This window comes from Anopheles bellator, chromosome 2, assembly GCF_943735745.2.
Source record: "Anopheles bellator chromosome 2, idAnoBellAS_SP24_06.2, whole genome shotgun sequence".
In the NCBI taxonomy this organism is placed as follows: Eukaryota; Metazoa; Arthropoda; class Insecta; order Diptera; family Culicidae; genus Anopheles; species Anopheles bellator.
In genome coordinates, this window is record NC_071286.1 from 6,845,388 (window position 1) to 6,865,159 (window position 19,772).

The window sequence follows — 19,772 nt, forward strand, 5'->3', positions numbered from 1 at the left end:
AAGGGCCCCTGCACCGGCAGCACCGGAAAGGCAACGTGACCGTCGCGATTCTGCAGCGCTGGAAAAAGGAAAGAGGCGACCGTGGAAAACCAATTATGATGTGAGAAAAATCTGAACATTCGCTAGCCGCGAGCGCCACGAGCGAACGACCGCGAGAAGCTCGCAACGAACATCGAACTGGGTACCGAAAAACCCAAAACTTGGCCCAAAACGGAAGAAGGATCCACCCAACCGAAACCCTTTTCGCTATTGTTTTGCCTTCCATTTTTGATTCTTTTGCGTCCGGCCGGCCATCTTATTTGCACGTTCGTTTCGATTCGCACCACGAAGCAGTTATGGCACGTTTCGTGGAACTTTGGGCCCGACAACGGAAAAATGCGAGCCTCAATTGGAACTGTAACAACGCGGCAGCAATTAGATTTGTTTGGTTCGTGAATGGAATCATAAAGCTTTGCCAAGGCGCGGTGAATAGTTGTGTTCGTGCGTTTCGTGATTTTAGCTTTGCAGTGGCCCGTGCGTGATCAGTTGAACTACAGCCGCCACTTTCCCATCGGGGCTTTTTACCACAAACGGGGTCTCAACTGTGAACTGTTTTCCCTTCTTTTGCAGCATAAACAGCATAACTGAATGGCGTTGTTCCAAATTGTACCGTTTCCCCTTTAGATGATGGATTTCGAAGGTGCTCCGGTTGGAAGTGTGCAAATGGCTCGCCCGTGAAGTGTGCGGAGTTCGAGCTTCGAGCCACGAGGTTCTGAGTGGAACGAGTGCTTTATTTGGCCCTCAAGTAAGCTGTCAGCGAACGGCGGGCCGCCGGCAACCGAGGCCACAGCAACTCCAGCAACTTGGCATCGATTTTCTCCCGGGCTGGGCCCCCCTCCACCGGGAAGCTAATTCTCGGAGCGGTTCGCCAATTTTGTGACCCGACGGAAAACTCTCGACTCGAACAACCAAATCACGGTGTCGGTGGGTAAAAATAACAAATCACAGCCCATTAAAGTGACGTGGTGTGGTGTTTCGTGTTTCGCGCTTTGCGTGAGCACTTCGCACCCACTTCAACTCTCTCTCTTTCTCTCGAGGGAGGGAGAGAGTGAGAGGGCGATCCGGAAACGCGCCGTTCCAAGACCCAACAAACTGTGTATGTGTTTGTTGCCTGTAGCATAAATAATCAATTGTGTGAGCGAGTGTGAAGAGAAAATAAAACCATGAGACTGGCGCGTGGCAGTGTGGGAATTGGCAGCCAGCGGCGGATTGCGGTGGCATGCGACACGCCGGCACGGAATTCTGCGGCCCGTGAGCCTGCCGCGCCCCGACCGGACACCTTCCGCCCCGAATGCAGCTCGACTCGAACCGCGGACGACAGTTGTAGCGAGGGACGAGGATGCGCGAGGTTGCAGGTTGCCCCGGCACCGGACCGGACAGTCAGTGTCGGGTTCCGGTGGAGAGCTCGCGGACGGATCATCCGCCGCTCCCAGCTGCACCTGTTGCTGGGAGTCGCCGTGCTGCTGATACAGTTGTTTGTAAATATTAGAATAGGTAAGTACCGATCGTTTTATGCATTCGATTTTGGCGAATATCTTTCGGTAATATTCAAAATGGGAGTCTAACGAAATTCAGTTCAGTTGAAGAGCCCCAACTTGGGGATTCTATTTTTACCTAAATAAAACTCCTATAAAAATGAAACACGTTGACACGCTTCAATCCGTGGTATCAAAATGCTCTCCGTTTTTATTTCTCCTTCCTTATTTATAGTTAAATGCTGACCCCGCAGCTCACACATACCAACGAAATTCCATTCCAGCTATGATATAAGCTTCGCGTTTTCTATGTCCTTATTTGGTCCGAAATTTTTGAGATGCCTCGTCCATGTCCCAGCCTGCGGTCAATCAATGCCTTATCAACCCCAACCAACTCGTATGGCTGGGTGTTGCATTGCATCATGCATTCTTTAATAGGCTGATTAGAGATTCGGTCCCTTCCGGTCTCTTTTGCCGTTTCATTTGAATTGCAGCAGCTGTATTAATTGAGTGCGTTGCATTTTATCTATATTTGCTTAGGACGCGTTTTGACTGCGTCTTCGATGTTCCGTTTCGTGGGAGATGTAAACAACGCGACTCGTCCTGCGCTCGTTCCAATTAGTTGATAACATGTTTCGAGAGCGAGCCGTTCTTATTTTAATGCTCGCGATCCTGTCTCTCGCGCTTATCTTTGTTTAGGACGCGTTATGACTGCGTCTTCGATGTTCCGTTTCGTGGGAGATGTAAACAAGGCAACTCGTCCTACGCTCGTTCCGATTACGAGTTTCCTGGTGGGAGGTCTGTCGCCACATACCTTGCATTATGCAAACATTGTTTCCTCTTTCTGGTTTGAGTCGCATATCGATAACGGATCCGCTTTTCCATGACTGGATAGAATTCGTGGCTTGCGCTGGCCTTGGTCTCTGCACAGTCGTTGTTTTGTCGTGCAATCATTTCTGCAGTTCTCAGTTATTGCAATTGACAAGGTTGGTTTTACAATTTCACCTAATTATGTTAATCATCTTGGGGTCTTCTCAGTTACGTCATTGCTTATTAATGGCCACATCATCATCCCCGTGGCACTGCAAGACTTGTGGAATGAAAACTTGAGCAATAAGACGTTTTCCTTCATGAATAGTGTTGTCTTTCATCCATTTTTGATAAGCTTTCGAGTCAGCACTTCCAAGAAAGGACACTTACTGGACAGTTCCGTAGGCAAATGCACCCCTAGACCATAATGCCATGGTAATTTGCTTCTTTAGGTTGATTTTGCACCTTCATTTTGAGTTGTAGTTGAGTATTGAGTTGAGTAGTTGTAGTTGAGTCCTGGCCACAATTCCCAGGTCCAAAATAAAGGAGAGTTCCCGGCATGACGACGGTAACATATCATTGATTTTGTCCAAATGAATTTCCTTAGATTACTAACATTTGAAAAAATCAAGGCCAGTAATCTGTATTATACAATCTACGTTTTTTGATTGAAGTGTTTGCTGAATATTTTTTGAATATTGATTTCCTACGCCCATCTGCTTTAATACGATGAACATGATATTTTCACAACTCTTGACTGGTAGTAGTAGTAGTAGTATTTATTGGATGTAATTTACATGATCGTGGCAAGGGTGCCGTGCGGTACATTGACATAACGGGTTCGCTTTAGCACTCCTCGTTGTTCCTATTTTTCATCCCTTTTGGGCGCTATAAATTCGTTCTGATTATTGTTTGTATGCTCCATAATGTGGGAAAAAATACTTTAAAACCCACGACAAAAAAAAAATTACATCAAATCGCTAATTCCTTAAGATCTAATTACATGGTAATATTTATGCCGGTAGTAGTGCCCTAAGAGATGCGAGTGAGCTCGCTCGGCAGTTTTTCGAACATTTCTCGACTATGTTGTCGACGTGATTGATTAGAAAATCTATACGCGTCCTGGCGTGTACTTTTGTTGTCCTATACCATGGGGGTACGTTTATTATTAGTTTTAGAAGCTTGTTCTGGTGGATTCGCAGTTTCTTAATATGGGTTCTTGCTCCAAATTGGTGCTGCGTATGTTAGGATTGGTCTGAAGCAGGTTTTGAAAATGAGCATTTTGTTTTTAATATTCAGTTTAGATTTTCTGTGTAAGAATGTGTAAAGAAATTTCAGTGTCTTCTCTGACTTGAAAATTGTGCTTTCGATATGTTTTTTAAACGTTAGGTTTTTATCTATGTGTAGGCCGAGGTATTTTACGCTAGTTCTCCATGGTACCGTAATTTGATTTATAGTTGGTCCGGTTGATGGTAGTTTCCTACTACATCTATTGCGTGTGAAGTATATTGCTTCTGTTTTCGTTTCGTTAATTCTTAGTTTCCATTTACTACAAAACTTTTTGTACTGACGTAGAGCATTGTTTAGGGAAGTGATTATTCTTCTGGGTTGTTTGCCTGATGCCGACAAAGCGAAGTCGTCCGCGAAGAGGTATTGAGTGCATTTTTTCATCTTAGGGATGTCTGAGGTATAGATGTTCACAACTCTTGACTATTTATAAGACTATTGCCCAGATTTCGTTACATATTTTTGCAATGTTGTTATTATTTATACCATTTAAACATCTTAAAAGGGCGATTCCAAAATGAAATATGAGTACAATTTTACATATTATCGAAATGGGCAGACGATAAACTTTTCAGTGTTTCGCTTCCCACTGTGTTTAATTTCCGACAAAACCGATAGTGTCTTTGTCCTGATAATGAATAATTTCATACAGCTTATACATATCTTACGAACAACCAAAATTATCAAAACCTGTACCATCTTGGGTAAAACGGTTTCCAGTTCAATTGTTGTCACTCTCAAACCACTACCTTTCATCGGTTTCGGTAATTTATTGTTTCGCGCAAATCTGTTCAAAATGACTGGATTGATGACACCGTTTGCTGCAGCGTGCGAGACGCTCGTGTTGTGTTTATCATTTCATTGTCAAATTTATTGTCCAAATAAACTATTTCACCAACACCGCGTTCGCCTGCAAATCATAACCGCAGCCTGTAAAGCGCGGGGACGTTGTGATATCTACCAAACCCAGAGGAGCTTGGAGCTTGGAGCGTAAATCAGCGCCAGACCAAATTGGGTTACAGCCAGCCATTGGCGTTTAAGTGTCCACCGAGCGCCGAGCAACGTTTGTTGACGTGCGTCTCCTGGTGCCATTTAAATGAAATTAACCATCTTTGACACACGCCTAGCTGACGACACCACAAACGGTCGGCGCCCATAAACGTTCCGCATCTTCGGCTCCGGCGGGGTCGGGTTTTGTGGCCTTCATAACCCCTTTTCCCAACCCAACTCCCGGTAATTCTCCCGAATGGCGGTGCCGCGCTGCCCCGAGGTCCCTAGACATGAATTTGTGAATATTTTATGGCACCAGGGGGGGGCGTCTCGGGCGATGTCAGGGTTAATTCTTCGCGCGGTCACGGATTCGCGAACGGGCCACGTGTTGAGTAATAACCGATCTCATTACTCATTCCGTCGACAATACTTCCGTCGACAGCAGCCAGCAAGCCGCCCATCGCTGCAAACGCGATGCGTGATCTATGCTGGCGTATGTTGGGCCCGGGCTGCCTTTTGTTTCCCACCCCCAACGATGGCCGCCCATCGCCGGTAATGAGGCGCCCGCGCCCGTAAGACATCTATCTTCGTATCGTGTGGTGATATCTTGCTGACAGTTGGTTAGCACACCATCCATCACGCGAATGGCGACCGTCGGCGGACTGTCGAGCGCCAGATTGAAGCACCACGCGTTGTTGGGGTGGAAAATTTGCTCATTCAATTAAAAGATTGATGAATATGATGGCACAAGTGATTTAATGAGTTTTTAATTCCAGAATCCGACCCGCGAGCGTCACGTTGCCTCCCCATCGAATTAGAAGGGGATACCGAGCGACATAAAACAAATTATTTCATTAATTCTGCTCGAACGTCGCCTCCAAACGGTGAACGTAAAAAGTTTAGTGCACACTTCAACTGTGCGGAGCGAGTTTTGAAGTAATATTTTCTATCTCATTACTCCTTCAGCGGGCGGCCATTAGTCTGCTCCCCCGGGGCTGGCGGACAGCTAGCAAACTGGTAGCTGCATTCGATCTCCGTTTCGACGGCGGAAGGATATTTTTCAAAACGCGAACTTTTCACCCCCCGGGGGGAAGAAGAAAAGGATACCGTTTTGGTGGGGAAAAATGGAACCATTATTCGTCACCCGTCGGTCGGATCACATCAAACCGGCGCAAACGGCAAAGTTTCACCCGAGCCCGTGCGTCTTTTCTTTCCTTCCCACCGGGACCGGGAGACCGGCTGCTTTGCCTTCGAGAAGGAAAACTTCAAATTTTCGCTCCGTGTGTAGCGCGGGGCCCTTTGCAACCCGGAACCGCTTTATTAGGTTTTTCCTGCGATGGATGCAACGGTGCGCGAAAGGTGTGTGTTTTCACCGCTCACCGGAAAACTTGTCCCGCTCGGAAAGAGGAAGTAGTTTCGAGAGGGAAGAAATTGCACACCGTACACCGGTGCCGTGTGCGGTCATAGTGCGGCCGAGGATCGGAAGCTTGAACTATGATGCCCTTTTCGGGGATGGGACGAAACTTTTTGGGGAGCTCTAGCGTCTAGTGCATGTTACGAGAATATTTCAAAAAGAGTCTAAAAGAGTATTCGAAGCATTTTCAATGCCCAACGGCTTTATGTTACATGCCCGATGCCCACATTTGGGTGCCATACGACATCACGAATCGGGATGGAATCTGATTGATGCCGGCGGGGATTAAGGCAACCGCTTGACCCGGGTGCTGATGGGCTTTTAATTGATTCTCACCGATCCGGTGCTGCGGTTCCCCGAGCGAATTTTCCATCAGAGATCAGCTCACTCACCGCTCGTCCGGTCCGGGTTGCCCGTTACTTAATTGCATATGAATATTTTATGGCCGTGCGAAGAAGAATGCGCGGTACCCGCTGTACCGCGCGGTCACGGTAATTACCGGTGTCGGATGTTGCCGGCTCTCGTGTGAAGGATGCACGGGTTCATAAGCCACCGATTCGCCAATCTTGAGAAACACTTTCGCCGGGTTGGACCCGGATTAGTGACCAAGCGCGGGGATCGTGTGCAGCGCTGGAAACTTCATTAAACCATCGCTGCCATCGCGTAAACACGCCCGGTAAATGCGACGAGCGCAGCATCCAACATATTGCCGACGTTCCGTGGGCCAATTATGTTGCTATGCTGTGGCGCAGGGCCCGACGGTGCAGCGAACCGTGGCGCGATGCACGGCGATAAACATCGACGGTTGGGCTGCAATGCTAATGCAGTTTGCGGTTGGAGCTTCGACTCCGGAGCGATAAGCGATTGCGATAAGACGTCGCTTCCAAGGCGACATGCCATACTAAATAGCATTAGTATGTTGGCCATCGATGCTCCTGGCTCTGGGTTGATTGATTAGATATGAGATATTAAATCATCGGCACCAGTGCCTGCGTGGCGATCGTCGCGCGTTCCGGTTAAACGGATTACAGCGAGTTTTAATGATGTAACCCAATGCTCGCCAAACCCGATTGGAGCGGGTGAGCGTATCTTGAGGCCCGAAGCACGAAAACGATTTATGCCACGCGAACGGCTTATTATTTTCAGCAATCTACTTAACGCGTGACATACGCCCTCCCGGTGGCCCCCCGGAGGCTGCCCGAAGGATTCACCCTGGACCGTATCTGCCATACACCATTCCTTCTTTTTTATTGCCCACCCCATTGAGCGGGCCCGGGGCCGATCCTTGCGGCGAAACCGGCGCTTCCCGGTGCCGGTGGCCTAACGGCCCACGGCCCGGTGCGTACGTGCTAAGCGGTAATGATGTTTTAATGTTGCAGGTGAACGCTCAGCGGGCGCCAAGGCGCCCATTGTCTCGTCTCATTAAAAATAAAGCAGTAAAACAGGTGGCGGAGAGGCCCCGGGGTGCCCGAATCACGTCCCACCGGTTATGTTTCATTGGGGCGCAAGTTTATGAGGAAATAAAACGTGGAAACCGAGCAAAATGGCGGACCCCGGGGCGGACAGAAACTTTCCTTCCCGTTTGCGTTTTTCTTCGCCTCTTGCTGTTGTTGTTGGTTCACCATCCGTCGAATCACCGGACGCCGGGGGGAAGGAAAGGGATCGGGGCCGATTGGGATTGGGCCCCGGGTGACACCCGGCGACGGTGCTGCTGCGAAATGCGCCAAAGCGGAAGAAGCAAGCCAGGTGTGCTCTGCTCAGGCTCTCGCGAGGGGACCAAGTTGCCGTTGGGTGGCAAAATAAATTAATGCGCCATGTTGCCAGCTTCCCCACCCTGCCCCTCGGGGGCCGTGGTTCGCAGATGACGAATGATGTTCGTGCCCAGCCGACCGTGCACGTGTCGGTCGGCAGCAGGCATCCCCGTTTCCGATTGTTTCTTCGCAGAAAAGGCTCACCTTTTTGCCGACCCAGGAACAACAAGTCATGGCCATGGCATGACCGGGGGGGGCTCGCGCCCCATGTATGAACGATAATTATCTAAATGGCGAAAGTGGTTGGCGATAAAAGCGGGCAACGTGCAAAACAAGAAGTGAAACAAACGACCAGCAACGACGGCAATTCCGGCAAGTCCCGTGGAACAAAATCGTGGACAAATTGATGCCTCGTGTCTCTCGGTGTCCCTCGCGGAAAAGCGATGTTTACTTTCCAGTTTTTTCTCCATTCCATCCTGGAGGGCACTTGAGGGCCAGACATAAAAACGTGAGGCTACGGCGCGGCTGCAACATTAATGACTCCTTGGGCCCGGTTAAAGCAATTTCTTTCGCGCGAACCGCCGGTGATGATGCTGATGATGAAACCGTTGGCCTGGCCAACTTTATTCCGCCGGGCCCGGTCCGGTCCGAATGTCCGGTCTCGGTGTGGCCCTTGGGCGCCGATTGTCGCCCGGGCCGCCAAAATGGAGTTAATAAATGGAGCATCATGAGTTCCAGCTACAAGGTCCGTTGTCATTCGATACGATTAGTGTCGTAATGATGATGTTTACACATTTGATGCTCGGCGCGGCCACACCCGATCAGCGGTCGAGAACACGGCACACGGCGCTAATGGTGGCCGCCGTTAAGTGAGATGAAAAATGATCCACCATTTAGCGGTAATCTTCGGGTCGGTCCTGGGGGGTTGGGGGGATCACACTTTTCGGGTGTCCTTTTGGCCAGCCAGCGGGCCAAACGGGGCCGGACCATAATTCAATTGTGTGGGCCGCGCACAATGGTCATTGTAGGTGATGAAGTAGGCTTTGCTTCCATTAGAATGACGAACGAGCGTGACATGAGAATTGTTTCGGTAATCCTTGGCCGCGGTCGTCGTGGTCCGAGCGGCTGAGTGAGTTGGTGAACTCTTTTCGCCCATCACAACCGGGTAATGATTTCGGATCAACTAATGCGAAGAACTGGAACTGGAACTAATGGGAAAAATTGATGCTTTTATGCCGAAGAATTTGCGTTGGGGACCAAACTTTATCGGAGACCGAACGATTGCCACACTTTCAATTAAACAAACAATTGCCGGTGCCGGGAACAGTTCACTTTGTCCCCATCGGGCGTCTGCCTGGCTGGAGGAGGAAAATAGGTGTAAATGCTAACAGTAGAGCTGACAAAATAATTTACCTCTCCCATTCCGGTGGTGCTGGTGGCCGCGCCCTTCCCGGTGGAGACGCCCGATAATAAACTATTTCAATTTATTTGCAAGCCACTCCGTCACTTCCGTCGCTTCCGTCTGCGCTCCTCTTCCGACAACGAGAACGACCTCGGCCTTGCCTTTGGGCTTCCTCATCTGGCCGTCGAGCACTGGAAGCAATAAAAGCGTGCCCCTTATCTCGGCACTCGGAAAGATAGCAGATAGCACTGGCTCGGAGTAACCCAAGCAACGCCGGAACTTTCCATCCGCCGCACAAAACAAAGTTCCTTTGCCTTCGGAGCAGAAATGACGATGACAACAACCACCCCGGTCGTGTTTTCGTGGCCCTTGGACCTGGAGCCAAGATGAGCCTGGGTGAGATAAGCGGGGGGCCCCGAGTCCACCACCAAAAACCGAGCGATACCTGGGTGGAAATAGTTTCCCAGCAAAACGGTCCTCTACGCCCGGAACGGAGAAAAACGTAGTTTATCAACGCTAATCTTGTCATGATCGGCCCCGGGCTGCCTGACCTTGTGGCCAGGCGTTTAAACAACGGCTGCCGGTCGGCATCCGGCAGGCGACTGATTAGCTGCCCCAAATATCGCCGTTACGCCTTAATTGGCCTCAACTTAATCGTTACTGGAACGGGGACGGCCAGCCGAGTGTTTCCAAGAAGCGGCCCATTCCGCCGATGGTGGGAATTTTGGAGGTCCACAATCCTCCCTAAGACTTTTTGACAGTAACAGTAACATTCTCTAAATTAAGGAACAACGCCTGACAGTGAGGGGCGCCATTTTGTTGGTGTCCAGCATAATGCAGTGCCAATTGTGGACGGGATCCAGTTGGAAGCCACTTTTGACCGTCGATCATTGTACGATAAGAAAGTTGTCCCTGCGCCATTGCCATTTTCATGTGACGGGTCCTGTGACAGCGACACCCGTCGAACGGTGACGCAACAGAAGGATGGCAACGCGCGTAACAATGCTGTCCCTGTTACCGGGATCAATTACAACTGTCTATCCTACTGCTGGGTGTGGGCCACTCCGTCTTCGTCTTCGACCTCGCCGAGTGGCTCGAGGATTAGGTAAGTGACACAAAAGAAGGAGCGCGATAAGACGTCAACAGATGTTCCGACGGACCGTTCCGACGGACCGTTCCGACGGGGTCTGACAGCACCGATCCTGGCGCACAATCGTTGACGACATGCGACAACCATGATAGAGAGATATCGGAGCACTGATGCCACCGCCAACGGCATAACGAGAATTTAATCCTCGGCCCCAACTCGGGCTGCTAGGAACGGGAAAAATCTTAACCACCATCGTCCAGTTTTTGTGGGATGATTCCGTGATCATCCCGCCTCCGGACAGGCTGTCCGAGAGCTCGAGAGCCCAAGATTACCGATCGAAGCGGATTAGCCCCAGCGGTTGACGTGGGGAAGCGACTGGAGCGCGTTACGACCGATTAAGGTATGACGAAATTATAAAACGGACCCATCTTTTTTGGCCAACGGCGATCGGTTCGGGCGATACTTCATCCAGCGATGGGGAACCCCGGGATGTTATTCCAACGACGGTGCCGAAAGAGCTCACGACGGAGTAGCGTTCGGCGTTCCAATCCAATAACATCCAATATTAAGCTATAACCGCTTCACAACCGACTGAACGCGACCATAACTGGTGTCGGGAATGAAATTCTTACCGAAAGACGAAGGCCAGACTCCGTGAGTCGGTCAACCCGGAGATGGTGTGGCCCGAAATTCGTAGCAACGGAACACGTTTCTTAACCGTTTCTCCATTTCCACGCCCATTCTTCGACCTATTCCGGGGCCGCTCTAGCTAGCTGGCTGGCTGGCTGGCTGCCTGGCGTTTCCCGTTTCGCGAACTGGCCAAGACCGACGGACGTCGTGGGCCTTCGTTTCGACTTCCCTCGAAGACGGCGATCGGCTCCGGAGCCCGCTCGTTTGGGCCATCCTTTTCGTTCGCCTATGCCGGCCGGCGGTGTTATCTGCTAAATGCGACAGGAATTTAATTTAAAATGGGCTCCGAGCTCGTCAGTCGTTGGCCGTCATCGCTCGTCGTCCTCGTCCGGGGGTCGTCTGCCCCGTGGTTGAATGTGAGTTTTATTTTCTCCCTTTACGCCGCCACCGTGGGCCGGGCCAGTCCCCTCCGGTTCGTCCGGTTATGATCTTAATTAAGTGATAAAGCATTTTTCCTTCCTTCCCTGTACGAGTGTGGTGGGTGGTCAGTTTCCTTTATTGCAATCCTGGCGCCCATTGTATGCTTGCCCGTGTATGTGCCCGAGAGTGGAGTGAAGAAAAGCGCCCATCGAAGGGTTTTCCGTTCGCCACGCGAATCGGAGCACATCAATCTTCGGCGCGTCCGTTCGGGTGCCTTCGACAATTCATCACGATTCCGTGTGCTCGATTCGAAATCGATGACGAAGCGCCGGAGCCGGAACCGGAGAGTGCCGGGGAGCCAGCGGAGTCGATAAAGTGCGGCAATCGGGCAATCGAAGATTGGACTCCATTCTCTGACTGGAATTTTTGGTCATTACTTGGTATTCCGGGCGCTTGGTGGTTGCGAAAGTTTCGCGGTCGAACGCGGTGGAATGCGGGGCCGGAGCCTTAATGCTTCATCACCTCCGGCCGGGTCGATTCTTTCCCGCACGGGACACATTATCCGATCGATGGCCACCGGCGGGCCACTAAGAGCATTCCAATCGTATGCAAATGAGATGGCTAAGCCCGATACCGGGTCCGGCTCTAATGTGTCCACCCAACCGCCCGGGGGACATCATCAGTGTTTATGCAGCGCATCGGAAAACATCAGAGTGCACTCTTGTTCTCTCCAAGGGGGGGCCAAGTGACTTCCACTCCGGTGGAGGGATTACGGCCCCGGACCCGGATGATCCGACAACGTGCGCTCGTGCACGTGCATTTGCATAAAGCATCAAATTCAGTATGTAAATATGTTTTTGTTTGTCGCCTTTCGGGTCACCGTCACACACGGAGCAACGGTAAGGTCCGTTGTAATTCAATTTCTAACCCAGAGCGGCTTCCAGGGGGGCTTCCAAAGACGAGCGAACCCGGGGTCCGGGTTCGTTTGACAAATGAAAGAATGTCGTCCGAAATGCATCGACCGGAACGTGCCGACGTTTCCGTACTTCGTAGTCCTGCCTTGGGAGGCCCTTGGGAAGCCATTGGGCAGTGGGTGATGCATTGTGGCGAACACGGAACTCGTTGCCGGAGCTTCGGATACACAACCACACGTGCAGGTCCTTCAAGAGTCCCGCGTGTAGGGCGACGACTTTGTAAACTGGCTCGAGATGCAAGCGGGATGCAATTTATGCGGCCATGCGGATAGATATAACAATCCTGGGAATGAAAAATAGTGCCCCGGGGTTGCATCGGAATCGTAACACGATTCTTGTTCCGGTAAAGGATCCTCGACCCGAGAAGGTCCTCCGCATAGGAATTAAGCAAATGAAAATAAATTAGTTTATCAATTACGGCAAATGGAGGAATTCTTTTCCTTTCGCTTGCCAAGATGTCCAAAATGGTGGCCCCATTTTAGTTGGTCGGAGTCGCGAAAAGTGCGAAAGTTTCCGCAAGTTAAACATGACAATTAAGTGACACCCCTCGGGCGTCGATTGTTGCTGCAACGGGCGGAGTGAAAGGGCTCGCTGAAAGCACTTTGGCCTATCCCGGACCGACCCCAAAGTTTCACGCCCCAAACTCCCATTGCTTCTCGGTTTCGCTGGAATTGCAATGTCCTTCGGCCGCGGCGCAGGCCCCATTTTCGGCTTCGCTGCCCAAACGACAATAATGAATATGAAAATGTAATAAACTTTCGGTGCGCCACGGTCAGCCAACCGGAAACTGGGAATGGGGCGAGCTTTTCTGGGCGGGTGCTGGGACGGGCACAGTCGGCGGCACCGAGTGAACCGAAGATTTTTGGGGACGAAATTTTTCATCCGTAATTGCGCAATCAAATCAGGACCAAGGGATGGCCAAATCGCCTGACGGTGACGCGGCGGCTGACAAATGGTGCAATTTGCGCATCGCTAAATGCCCCGCCCGCCGGCCACGTGTCCCGTGATCTTTTTCAATGGAACGGCTCGGCCCGTAATGGTGCGTCATCGAAATGACGGATGGCGCCGGGGACGATAAATATCGCACAATTAGCGGCCCCTTTCCCCCGGCGCCGCAGCGGATGATAAACTTTCGGGCCCCATCAACGGGAAATCGAATCGACAATCGGTGGTGATGGCGGTGGATGGCGACGCAGCCTCCGGGGCCGATTCCGGAAGTGCCGGACCGATTGCCGACGGGGCTTAAGTGTAGTTTCGATCGAGTTTTGTGTCGTTCCCCTTGGCCATGTAACCATGCAGTAGTTCCGTGAGTTCCTCGGGGCCATCCCGCCAAGATCGGGTACTTTTTTCCCAGACGGGTTCCTTACGCCACCGACGACGTCGCAGTATCCTCCTATATTGGAAAAGTTTTAACAAGCCATCGAGAGAGATTGTGTAGATTGTGTTCCCTTTCCCACGCGCAATCGTCGCTGATGGGAAAGTATTTATGAACTTAACTTGGCCCCGACCTCACCGACCTCGGCCGAGTGCGCCACTAAGAGCAATCGCAGCGCAGTTCTTACGCTAGTGGGCCGTGTCCCCGGTTGTCGGTGAGTATTTTTCGCTTCCTTCTCGCCACTTAATCAATCCTGCCGGAAGGCGATATTAAAAATGGTTCCCTCGAACAGCGTGACCGGGTTCTCGCCGTCCTTCCGCGCGTTTCCAGTTCGAGCGATTAACTTCTCAACTAGCGGTGGTCTCTTGACCCTCTCTCTCTCGGTTAAATGGGACAGGTGCGCCTCAGCCTGGGGAGTTGGGGAACAAATATTAAAATACAAGTTCCCTCCGGTAGTAGGATGGAAAACCGGTCGGGCCGGCCGGTCCGGGAAGCGGTTGAATCGTGCCAAGATTGAGCAATGGCGGCCAAAAGAAATAGCGGCGACCTGAAAAACTTTCAATCAATTCGTCCTCAAGATGGTGGACTCGGGGCGCCCGCCAACCGAACGGACGGATTGTGGATTGAATTGGAAAAATCAAAGATGCGAAAATGATTGCGGCAAACTCTCTGACGGCAACGAGGTACCCTCCGAGAGGTCCTGCACCGGATTGAAGCCGGGCGAGCCCGGCACGGTGGAGATGCCGCACCGAGAGTTGATCAAAATTGATGTTTTTATATGTCGATCGGTTTCTCGGCTCGACGGCACGCCTTTCGCCGAGCGCGGAGCCACGGACTTGTCGAAAGATTTTATCCAGTTTGTTTCACTTTTGCGGGCCCCAACCCCACCGAAGAAGAAGAGCGTCACCGGCGTCCTTCAATCGAAAGTGACTCTGGCTGGGTGGAATCGAAAGGAGACTCGATTCTCGAAGTTGCTTCTGCTTCTGCCCACCCACGGGCGAAAGTGCGGATAGTCACCTTATCTGCAACCCGGTGGCGGTTGCCGCTTCTCAGGCGCTCTCAAGGCCCGGGGCCATTACTGCGTCTTGCCTACCTTTCAGGCGAATGGATTCTCCGATTCGTTTTTTGTGCCGCTGTTGGACTTTGCCTGGCCGTGGTGGGCCAACCCGTCCTTTGGCACGATCCTCCCGGGGAAATTGAATTGTTGTAGATTGTGTGCGGTGTTTGCTCGGTAATAGAATTTCTGTTTCCCTCTCTCTCTCTCTCTCTCTCTCTCTCCCTCGCTCGTTCTCTGTTTACACTCTTCAGCATTCCACCATCATCACCGTCATCGCGGTTCTGGCGCAGATAGAAAAGGTTAAAGTGCTTTCCAAGCTTCCGCAAAATTCAGCATCATCGCGTTCTAGCCAACGGGGACCATCGGGTTGTCTACTTTAATGAGTTAGCAATTGTCACCTCGAGTTCAACCCGGCGTCGTCGTCGTCCGATCGTGACGGATGCAGTTCGAGTGGAGTGACAGTTTTGCAGTGCGCAACCCGCAACTCTCCGGCTGACAGCCGGAAATGAACTGTTCTTTTTGTGCCCGGACAGCCACGCCACGGGGTCGGTCGCCTGTGTGTGGTCGGAAGGCCAGCAAGTGCAAATGAAAACAATATTAATTACTGTAATTATCACAACGTGGTCAACATTCGGGCTGTTCGGATCATAAATTGATTAAACGCCATGAATATGCATGATTTATTGCTGACATTACTAGGGACGATCCGCAGGAATTCCGGGGGGCGGTCTGTGCAGTATGTGAACCACGGGGGTTCTTTTCTCTCTCTCTCTCTCTCGTTCCGGTTCTCTCAAAATTGTATGTTGAGTGTGCTGCTGAATTTTAATTGCAGTGCCCGTGTCCTGGTGTCGTGTCGCCTTTCTTCGGAGGCCCATGTTGTGTTCCCTTTTTTGTGCTTTGCACCGGGCATTCATGCAGGATCGTGCGCCTCCCCTTGCTGCTTAACAATGGCGTGAAAACATAAATAATTCATTCAACTTCCTGACCAGTACGGTTTGGCGTAAACGCGTAAACTGCACCGCGGAAGCTGCACCCGGTTTCGGCCGTTGCAAAGCTCAGTGCCAGGCCAACATGGGCATCGATGCAATAATGAGCGCTCGTGGAACCGTTCAATCAAGGGCTGAATTTTGCGGTGGCTTTGTCCGGTGGCTTCGCGGAAGTTAAGGGTTGAAAAATGGCACTCCGGTTAAAGTGGCGACTCGTAAGGATCGCCCGTTTTTTTATGCTCACTGACGGCCATAAGTGAAAGCCGTGTGACCGTATGATTAAATTGCGATTAAAAATGGATGTCAGCCAGCAGCAGGGATGCTTTAAATAAATTCCCCCCGAGTGCCTCCCGCTTTCGCGAAAAATGCGAAAACCGAAAATAAAACCAAACGATCGCAAACAAAACATAACCGCGTGAGGGGCTGCTGCTGGAGAAACTTCGCATAAATTCACCGTGCCGAACCGTCACCGAGCGACAAACATGCGTTCCGACAACCCGTGCGGGTGAAGCAGCCGTGCCGAATTCCGAGGCCACATTTGCATAGGCCTCCGCGCGCCCGTGTGTGTCTGTGTGTGTTTAAAAAAGTGGTTGCTTCATTTGAATATTTTAATTCAATTTAAGCGTAACAAGAGTTCACACCCGGCCCGGTGTTGCGGTATGTGATTAAAATTAGTCCCCACCGGGTTGGTGGAAGGATGACAGACTCGCTTGCTCCGCTGCGGGAAGGTAAGGATACCGGATCTGGCCCCCGGATCTACTGCCGCACAATTGGTTGATTCGTTTAGGCGGAGTTCTGGCTCTGTTTTTTTTCTGTCTTTTGTTCTGGCCATTTTTTTCGCAACCCTCAAGATGTGGTCGGCCAAATTAAGTCATTTGCATCGTGTGTCGGCGGCGCCACCGGCACCCCAGCAGTGATTGTGAGTGATAAATAATGAATAATTAATTGGGTTGTTGAAATTCATGAACCAATCTACGGCACGGTCGCTAATTATGCTCGCGCACACTCCGACCCGGTACTCGGCAGTTGATGGAAACGAACGCTTAAATCGAAGCACGTTCACACTTGCGAACGAACCTTATTGGGGCACTTTTTGGGAGAGGTTTTATGAGCCTAACCAACACGCTAAACAAGCAAAAGTTTATATTTAACTGCAAAACAAAAGCATTCCATTTTGCATGGTCGATTTCGTATTGCACGTTGACGCCTAAATGTAGGCAATCCGATATGCACTGTGCGATGATAAGATTTTGAATTCCGCAAACTACGGCAAAGAATATGAACCCTCGTTTTGACCTTTCTGTAAATCATTTTTAGCCTCGTGCGTGTGCATTGACAGGCGTGTCGCAGTACCGACGGGAGTAATCCATAAACCGCCCGATGGTAAAATAATCCACCAACCGGATCTGAGAGTCGATGTCCAAACAGTATCCACAGACCGCGCTATCTCGCTGCGGAATCGTTAGAAACGCTGTGGCCGTCTCTTTCGAAAGCGCTGGTTTCAATTTTCACCAGCGGCCGCACGGAAAGCACGTCTTATCTTTTAAGCTCCCCCGGTCAAAGGAATGCTTCCCACCAGTGGATTATAATAATCAATTTTACAGTCCATGAGCACGACGCCCGAACCGGTCAATGGAGGATGTGGGTCGCCGGGCATCCAGTCTGGGCGTCTTCGGTTTTTTTCTTCACCATTGCCCACACGCAAAGAAAAGGAAACTCATCCGCAATCGTTGTCATCATCACCATGGCTTAGGGCGCCGTGCCCACGGAAGCCCCGGAAGCTTAGCCGTCCCGAGTCGCCCCGATGCTCCCCGACGACGCAATATCGTTTCGCATCTTCCAATTTCCACAACCACACGGCCATTGGATTCTGCTGCTGCTGCTGCTGCTGCCGGTCGTAGCCAAACGAACCTAGCGGAAGATTACCGAGAAAACGAATGATTTGACAGAAGCAATATCAATTCCTCGCAGGACTTTTCTCTCGATCAGCTGGCCGACGGAGCGATGCGGCACAGCCCCGGAAATCCCACGCATGTTCGAACCGTTCGCCAGCAATGCGGGTGGATTCTCCCCGAAATCCCCTGCCAGCGACGGACTGGCTAGAGTCCCCAAGGGACCTCCTCCCTCCGGCCGGGTTCTCCACTGTCGTTGCCCCGAAAGCACCGTTTCCCAATCCCCCCGACGGTCAGGCGGCGCGGCGCCTGCCAATGCAAACTTCGAGCACTGCGAGGTAATTTTTCGCTACTCTTCATTTCCGACATCCTGAAGGATAATGGCAGCGCCCGAGGGTCTTTGCGATCGAACCGAAAACAAGTCGACCGGAGAAAAAGTAGTTATCAAGACCGTTGCCACGATGCCACCGCACCACGGTTTCGGTTGAATCTCCAACTATCGATGATTCGAAGCTCGGAGCACGGCCGGAGCCCGGGCCGGATAGCATTAAAATGCGTTCACGGGGAAGGGGGCCCTGGAGATAAACTTTCGGCCGATCGAACCGAACATTTCCCTCCAAATGACTAGCGCACCGTTTCCGGGGGCAACACCAAAGACGGGGCCGAACCTGCTCGACGAACAAACAGTCTAGGCCGGGGTTCTGCGAACCGAAGTCGGTAAATAAGGCACGCGCTGTGTGTTCGCTGGGCACCCGACCGACCGGCCAACGATCCTCGGCGAGACACAATGTGAAGTTAATGGAACTAAGTTGCCCTACGGTTTCGGAGGGGTGGGCACGGCAAGTCGGTACTAAATGAGTATCGAGAAAAGAGGAAAACAAGCACCGGTGCCGGGGCTTGTTTTTCCCGAAAACATTCTTCACGCAACCGAACCGGCCGGTTCCAGGAGCATACCGAAATGTAAGCGGCCCGGCCCGGTCGGCCAGAGTGCAACGGTGCAGCGCAGACGGACATAGGAAAAGTTGTTTTCCCGAAAACTATGTTGAGACACTTTCTCGGCAACCTCATCAGATAGCGGGCAGATCATTGGGTGGCCTGAGTTTGCTTCCCGCCAACAATGCTGTTTGTTCTGCTGCTCGACTGAATCATTCGTTGCTCCGTTCGTCTCGGTTATAGTCGACTAACTTACTCTCGTTGCGGATCACTTTCAATTGTAATTCCCCGAAGTGTAATGTGAAACAAACGGCAGAAACCGCCCGGGCGATGGACCTACGACTGACGAGTCGAACAAATTTGTGTACCTTTTCCAAAACAATCTATTCCTTCCAGTTACCATCAATAAAATGGAATCATTTTTACGGTTCATTTCGTAATTGAAATGCTTTGGGACCTTAAGCAGCCTCATAAGTTGGGCCTTTTCTACCTCTGCGTTGAAAGTATGATTAGGGTCATAAAACATTTGTATATTTCACTCCCTTTCCGTTGTAGACAAAGTTATGTCCTGTCGGCGTAAGTTTAAGGAGTGTTTTATGAAATTAAAAAGCCACAGCCAGTTGTCCTTTGGCGCAATAATTCACTGAGCAAATAAGTGAATGGAAGAAAGCAACGAATGGCCAGGCCTAGCTTCGCGATTCTCTAAGTTCGGAATCGAATTCACGGTCGCCAAATCCACCGCACCGCCGTCCGAGAGCAGGCCACATCTTAAATATTCATTCCATCCAACCTCGGAACGACCCGGATTAGGCTTCCGTGAAGCCCCGGAATCCTCGCCAATCGCCAAAGCCCAAAGTCCACCGAAACCGGCTCCCGATTTTCCGGCTTTCGCTTTCCATCGCGACAGAGGGAGACAGAGAGCGATTTCCGGGTCCAGCAGCCCGGGGCGATGGTCTTGGGATGGGAAGATTTAAAACATAATGAAGTTAGGGCCATTCATAGCGTGTATTACGCAAAACGGGGCCCCACCGGAAAGGATACGGTGCGACGCGCGCGATGGTGACGGTGGTAACCTATCATTACGGTCACAGGAGTGCGCGGAACAGTGGCTGTTTCCTTCCGGGAGCCACCGAGGCTCTCCCGGGATGGGCAGGAAGCCGCACCTGGCAGCCGCGACGCAGCACACAATACGCAGCTTCCTGGCGGGTGGCTGACAAAATATGTTCCCCGTATAAAACGGGCGGCCA

At 51.2% G+C, this 19,772-nt stretch overlaps 1 protein-coding gene across 1 annotated transcript in view; it reads left to right on the top strand.

Moving 5' to 3' along the window:
• Positions 1–1,202: 1,202 nt before the first annotated feature.
• Positions 1,203–19,772, top strand: part of LOC131212288 (hemicentin-1-like) — a 54,510-nt gene continuing 35,940 nt past the window's right edge. Inside the window, exon 1 of the mRNA XM_058206090.1 lies at positions 1,203–1,533. Coding sequence (XP_058062073.1) covers positions 1,203–1,533 — 331 coding nt within the window. The remainder of the gene's footprint in view (positions 1,534–19,772) is intronic.